Source organism: Bison bison, unplaced genomic scaffold, assembly GCF_000754665.1.
Source record: "Bison bison bison isolate TAMUID 2011002044 unplaced genomic scaffold, Bison_UMD1.0 scf7180017864484, whole genome shotgun sequence".
NCBI classification, from domain to species: domain Eukaryota; kingdom Metazoa; phylum Chordata; class Mammalia; order Artiodactyla; family Bovidae; genus Bison; species Bison bison.
Genome location: NW_011495044.1, coordinates 1,174,585 through 1,180,294, shown reverse-complemented (window position 1 = coordinate 1,180,294; position 5,710 = coordinate 1,174,585). Strand labels below are relative to the sequence as shown.

The following is a 5,710-nucleotide window of genomic DNA, read 5'->3' as shown; positions in this document are numbered from 1 at the left end:
GGAGGGCACTGCCGTCGGGACACCCTTTGGAAGCGCCTCTTCTTGCTGGAACCACCAGGACCTGATCGGCTGAGGCTAGGGGGGCGCCTGGCCCTGGCCGAGCTGGAGGAGCTCCTAGAAGCAGTCCATGCCAAATCCATTGGGGACATTGACCCGCAGCTGGTAAGGGGCTGGGGTGGGTGCTTGGAATGCCACCAGCAGCCAGGGTAAAGGTTGCGGGAGTCTCAGAGGTGGCTCTGGGACAGCAGATCCATGCCTGTGGACCTTTCCCCCAGGACTGCTTCCTGTCTATGACAGTCTCCTGGTACCAAAGCCTGATCAAGGTTCTCCTGAGCCGCTTTCCCCAGAGCTGTCGCCATTTCCAGAGCCCAGACTTGGGGACTCAGTACCTGGTAAGTTTCCTTGGCCTTCCTCTGAAAGAAATCCTCATTAGAGGGAGGACAGGGTCCCCCTCAAGGAGCCCCAGCCTGACTACATAGGCTCTGGAGGGAGGCTGAGAGGGAGTGATGACACAGGTAGATAGGAGGAAAACTCTTCAAGCACCAAGCCATAGCCTGTGACTCACTGAGAAGAACCTAGAGCTATGCTCTCAGGACCCTCAAAGGCACAAACCTTGGCTAGTGATCCCAGGGGCCAAGCTCTGGAACCTCATAAGTGGTTAGTTCATGTAGGTTCAAGTCCCAGAAAGGACTTCTTGGGCTTTCAGGACTCTACCAAAGTGTGGTCCTCGCACCAGCAGCATCAGCCCCACTTGGGAGCTGGCTGAGTGCAGGTCCAAGGCCCCACCCCCAACCTGCTGGCCCAGCAGCTGTTTTTCCACCATCTCCAGAGAAGGCAATGGCACCCCACTGCAGTACTCTTGCTTGGAAAATCCCATGGATGGAAGAGCCTGGTGGGCTGCAGTCCATGGGGTCGCTAAGAGTCGGACACGACTGAGCGACTTCACTTTCACTTTCATGCATTGGAGAAGGAAATGGCAACCCACTCCAGTGTTCTTGCCTGCAGAATCCCAGGGACAGGGGAGCCTGGTGGGCTGCCGTCTATGGGGTCGCACAGAGTTGGACACGACTGAAGCGACTTAGCAGCAGCAGCCAAAGTGATTGATGTGCACATTAGAGATTGACAGGTTGCTGGGAAGGGCAGTGGAGGGAAGAGAGTTATGGCAGTGGGCACTGGGGACTGCAAGACTCAAGGATGGCCCAGTTGAGAGCAGCAGTTTAGGAGGGGTAAGGTTCAAAAGATTTCTGAAAAAATAGTACTTGGCCCATGGTGAGGGGTCCTGCCACATGGTGCTTGTGGGGAAGACTTAGTTTCAAGGTGTGACAAAGCATCACCCAGAAGCTGAGGTTAGTTAGGGTAAGGCTGCGGGAGTGCGGGCGAGTGTGAGCAGATGGGGGTGCTTCTGTGGGTGGCAAGAATGCTGGAGCAGGAACGGGTTTGGGGGAAGGGCGATGAGTTGAGTCTGAGGCCCAAGAGGACCTTGCAGGACCACAGTCTGGAAGGTCTGTGGACATCGGGGATTGGAGCTCAGGAGAGGGGTGTAGGCAGCACTTATATGAACAGGAGGTCACTGAAGCCCCGGACATAGAAGAAACTGCTTGGGGAGAGATTACAAAGCTGAGCTACAGGGACAGACATCCGGGAGGCCAGAGACACAAAACCCAGGAGGCAAGGAGGACTCTCGTCGAGGGGAGAGAGCCTCCCTTTGTTGATGGGCTTCAGGTGTTGATGCCAGCTTGTGTAGGGCCTTCCAGTCAAGGACCACTCCCCTCATCCTGACGTCCTGCACAGGCTGACTGGGAGCCAATAAGGATGAGAAGGCTGCAGCGCAAGGGGGGTCAGGTGGTGATGAAAGCCGGCCTTCCTCATGCTGGCCCCACCTCCAGGACGCGCTCGTGGAGGGTCTGTCTGCCGCACTGTCCATCTCGTTGTGTCTGTGTCTTTAGGTCGTGCTGAATCAGAAGTTCACGGACTGTTTTGTGCTAGTGTTCTTGGACTCCCACTTGGGAAAGACGGTGAGAACAGGGGTGGGAGGCTGTTGAGGGGCTTTGTGTCAGCCCTAGTGGGAGGCTATACCCCAAATGCTCCACCCCAGAGCCTGCTGAGGTTGGGGAGCCCAGCTTCCTGGGCCCAGCCTGCCCGCCTCTCACCACTGCACCCACTCCCTGTTCTTAGTCTCTGACAGTGGTTTTCCGAGAGCCCTTCCCTGTGCAGCCCCAGGACAGCGAGAGCCCCCCCGCCCAGCTGGTCTCCACCTACCACCACCTGGAGTCGGTCATCAACACAGCCTGCTTCACCCTCTGGACCCGCCTCCTCTGAGAGACGGGCCACTGAATGTCCTCGAATCATGGGTCTAGAAGGTTGCCCTCTTGAAATCTTGGCCAGCCCTTCCAGGTCCCTGGGCAAGACTGGACACTGAGGGACGCCAGAGGTCGTGTGAATGTGTCTTGGGGGCCTGTAGCAGGAGCTGTGCTCCCTAAACACTTGCTGCCACTGACCAGCACAGGGCTCCAGAGGGTCCACTCAACTCCTGAGGTGCCCATGTCCTCTCAGGTCCCTGGGCCCTTCCAGAAGGAGACTCCTTTCTGCTCACCTGGCTGAGTCTGGGAATTCTTCATATCAGGTGGCAGGTAGACCCCTTAGAGCTGCTCTGCCTGAATCCTGTCCGACACCCACCTCCCCCACCCCTATCTCGAGTCCTCTAATCATCAGTTCCCACTGGGACATCATTGCCACACCATTGCCATTGAGATAAGACACCTCCGTTCGAATCCCAGCTCTGCCTCTGAAGCAGCTGTGACCGTGGGCAAGTCCCTTGGCCGTCGTACCCTTGGTTTCTCATCTGTACACAAGGAGCACAGACACAGCAACACCGGCACAGACTGGAGGACTTGAACAGGAGCTGTATGGCCCTTCTCTGCAGGAGGAAGCGACCCAAAGAAACTGAAGAGTTAGACACTGTGTGTCCTCCCCTCCCCTCCAATAACACACACGTGGAAACGTTCAGCAGGTTGTCTTTAATTAGAGGAGACTCAGTCGTGCTGCTCACCGTCCCAGAGGCGTGTGGCTGGAGCACAGGACCTCACTGGCCAGCCTGTGGGCGGCCCCTCATCTCCCAGTATGAACGCAGCCAACTCAGGCCCTCTGCTGTGTCTCCTGAGGGGAGCAGGGCGTGCAGCACCTCAGCCCATGAGGAGGAAGACAGCCCCTGTCCGACACTGTCCCTCCAGAGGCCTTCCCTGGGGCCAGGCTCAGCCCACCCTCACCTCGAGGCTGGTACTCGCAGCCCACGAAGCCTGTGTAGCCTTCATCTTCCAGCAGTTGGAACAGATAGGAGAAGTTGAGCTCTCCGGGGCTATCGGGTTCCCCCCGACCCGGGACCTGTGCCACCTGCACGTGCCCTGGGGGTAGATGTTGGGGTAGAGAGAGTGGAAGGACAGAGGAAGCCTCATCGCAGACCAGGAAGAAGCCAAGAAAGGGGCCCTCACCAACAATGGGCAGGAACTCTCGCACGTTCCCTGTCAGGTTCCCGTCCATGATCTGCCAGTGGAATAAGTCCTGGGGCAGAGATTCCCACAGTCAGACCCTGCAGCCCACACCACTGTCCCCAGCTTTGGAGAACACGGCCCTCTGAGAAGCACGCCCTCTCCCCCACTTACCATCTGTAGCTGGAGATTGGGTCTTCCCACCTTCTGTAAGATGGCAGCCGCTGGGAGAGAAACCAGGGAGGGGGGTCATGAGACTCAAGGAGGGCTGGAGAATCAATGGACAGGAGGCGGCAGGGGGCCGGGGGCCTACCCTGCTGGGGCGTGTCCAGGAAGTACCGGGGGTCCGTGATGCGGGTGTTTATGGGCTCCAGCAGTCCCACGAGGTTCTCCTAGCACCAGGCCAGATCCATGAGTAGAGCTCTCCCCAAGTTCGACCCCCTCAGTTAGTCACTGCTCAAGCCGATCTCCAGCCCTTCTGGCCTGGGCCAGGGCCCAGCCTTGCACCTCACTGCTCTCCCTACTGTGTTTCCCCTCCACATACATACATACATGGAGTATGTGTGTCTGTGTTTTCACTGTCTCGTGTGCGTGCTCAGCCATGTCCAACTCTGTGACCCCAGGCTCCTCTGTCCATGGGATTTCCCAGGCAAGAATACTGGAGTGGGTTGCCATTTCCTCCTCCAGAGGACGTTCCTGACCCAGGGATCAAACCCACATCTCCTGCATTGGTAGGCAGATTCTTTACCACTGTGCCATCTGAGAAGTCCCTTTCACTGTCTCACCTGAGCCAAAACCTCAGCTGCATGCCTGAGGTTCTCCAGGAAAACTATCTCCATTTCACTCCTGACTGCGGCTCTGTCAGCCCCCTTGGGCACTCGGCCAGCCATCAGGTGAATCCTGTGGGGAAAATGGGACTGGAGAGGGCTGTGGAGTCCATCCTCCTGGAAGAAGCCTTCACTCCCACGTTCCCTGGGGACTTCTCTTCCAGCTGCCCTCCAACTGCACCAGCCTCCCGTCTCCCCAGGTCTCCAGCTGGGACCTGGCTGTGGTGCTCAGGCCTCCCGGTGCCCTCAGATACTTGTGTCAACCTAAGACCAAGACCTTTCCCAGATTCCTTCTGAAGGCCCACCATCCTCCTGCTTCAGAGACCACAGGCCTTCATGCAGCCTGTCCTGTACATCCAGATTCTCCTTTTCCATGGCCCTTCTCCTCAAGCCTCACCTTTAAAAAATTACTTTGACCCTTACGCTCAGGTATTCCATGCTGCTTGTTTCTCCTCCTTGCATCTGTTTCTTAGCTGCTCCCCATCTGTTTTCTGCACACACACTCCTCCCTCTGCCCCATAACTGCTTGTTGCCAGTTCCTTCTCAGCCTGGTAGCCCTGTGCAGGATTTGACATTCACCTTATCAGCCCCACTCTGAGTCCCGCACCTTCTCCCTTCACCGCCTCATCTTTCTCAGTCACCTCCAAAGCAGATAGGCTTCACCTCCAGCCTCATAATCTCTGCAGAATACACCAAGCCCCCAGGGGCGTGTGGCTACTGCATCCCTGCCTGGAATGCTCCTTTGGTCAAGAAAGCACCCACCACGGAGACCCAGTTCAACATCACTACCTGTTAAGAAGCTTTCTCTGACCCCAGACCGAGTTAGTACCTGCTCTGCTCCCAAGGTCTCCTTGAACTGACCAGTCCTCTTAATGGATCACTGCTTTGTTGACTGTGTTATGTCCTAGGTCATACTGAGTTCCCAGCATGAGGTGAGCAAGAAAGAGTTGCAAACTGAGAGTGACATACACACAGATGAAATGCAAAAGGCAATTTACAAGGGCCCAGGCCTGAAGAGGCAGAAAGTACCCCTGAGCCTCTTCTCTCGCGGATTATGAGGGCGGGGGAATGGAGAGGGGAGGTTACCTGGAACAGTCCAGAGCCTTAGCGTACAGCACCGCCTGCTCCAGCCCTTCTCGGAAGGCCGCCTGCCTCCCGGGAACAGCCCCAAGCCCATTCTCCCCCTTCTCTCTGTCTCCTGCGGAAAGAATGGGCCTCAGCTCCCTGCTCCTTGCCCCCTGCCCCGCCCTGTCCCGGCCCGGGCCCTCCCGGCGCACCCGGGGGCGTGTTGATTAGCACGACTCGTAGCCCGGCTTCCCGCGCCGCGCGCGCCAGCGCCTCCGGCGGCTCCGCATACGGCCAGCCGATTTCGGCCGCTTCGAAGCCTGAACTACCCGC

General features: G+C 57.6%; 2 protein-coding genes across 2 annotated transcripts in view; one reads left to right on the top strand and one right to left on the bottom strand.

Moving 5' to 3' along the window:
- The window catches only part of SZT2 (seizure threshold 2 homolog (mouse)), a 52,669-nt gene extending 49,665 nt beyond the window's left edge, over positions 1-3,004 (top strand). Inside the window, exons 71-74 of the mRNA XM_010862796.1 lie at positions 4-162; positions 276-392; positions 1,947-2,015; positions 2,176-3,004. Coding sequence (XP_010861098.1) covers positions 4-162; positions 276-392; positions 1,947-2,015; positions 2,176-2,319 — 489 coding nt within the window. The 3' untranslated portion in view covers positions 2,320-3,004. The remainder of the gene's footprint in view (positions 1-3; positions 163-275; positions 393-1,946; positions 2,016-2,175) is intronic.
- On the bottom strand, positions 2,401-5,704 carry HYI (hydroxypyruvate isomerase (putative); the record flags this gene model as incomplete). The annotated part of the gene is made up of 8 exons (XM_010862606.1): positions 2,401-3,156; positions 3,267-3,401; positions 3,489-3,558; positions 3,660-3,709; positions 3,799-3,877; positions 4,271-4,385; positions 5,399-5,510; positions 5,590-5,704. Coding segments are annotated over 8 exons (750 nt in total), but the record flags the coding sequence as incomplete, so codon positions are not given.
- Between the last annotated feature and the right edge of the window lie 6 nt (positions 5,705-5,710).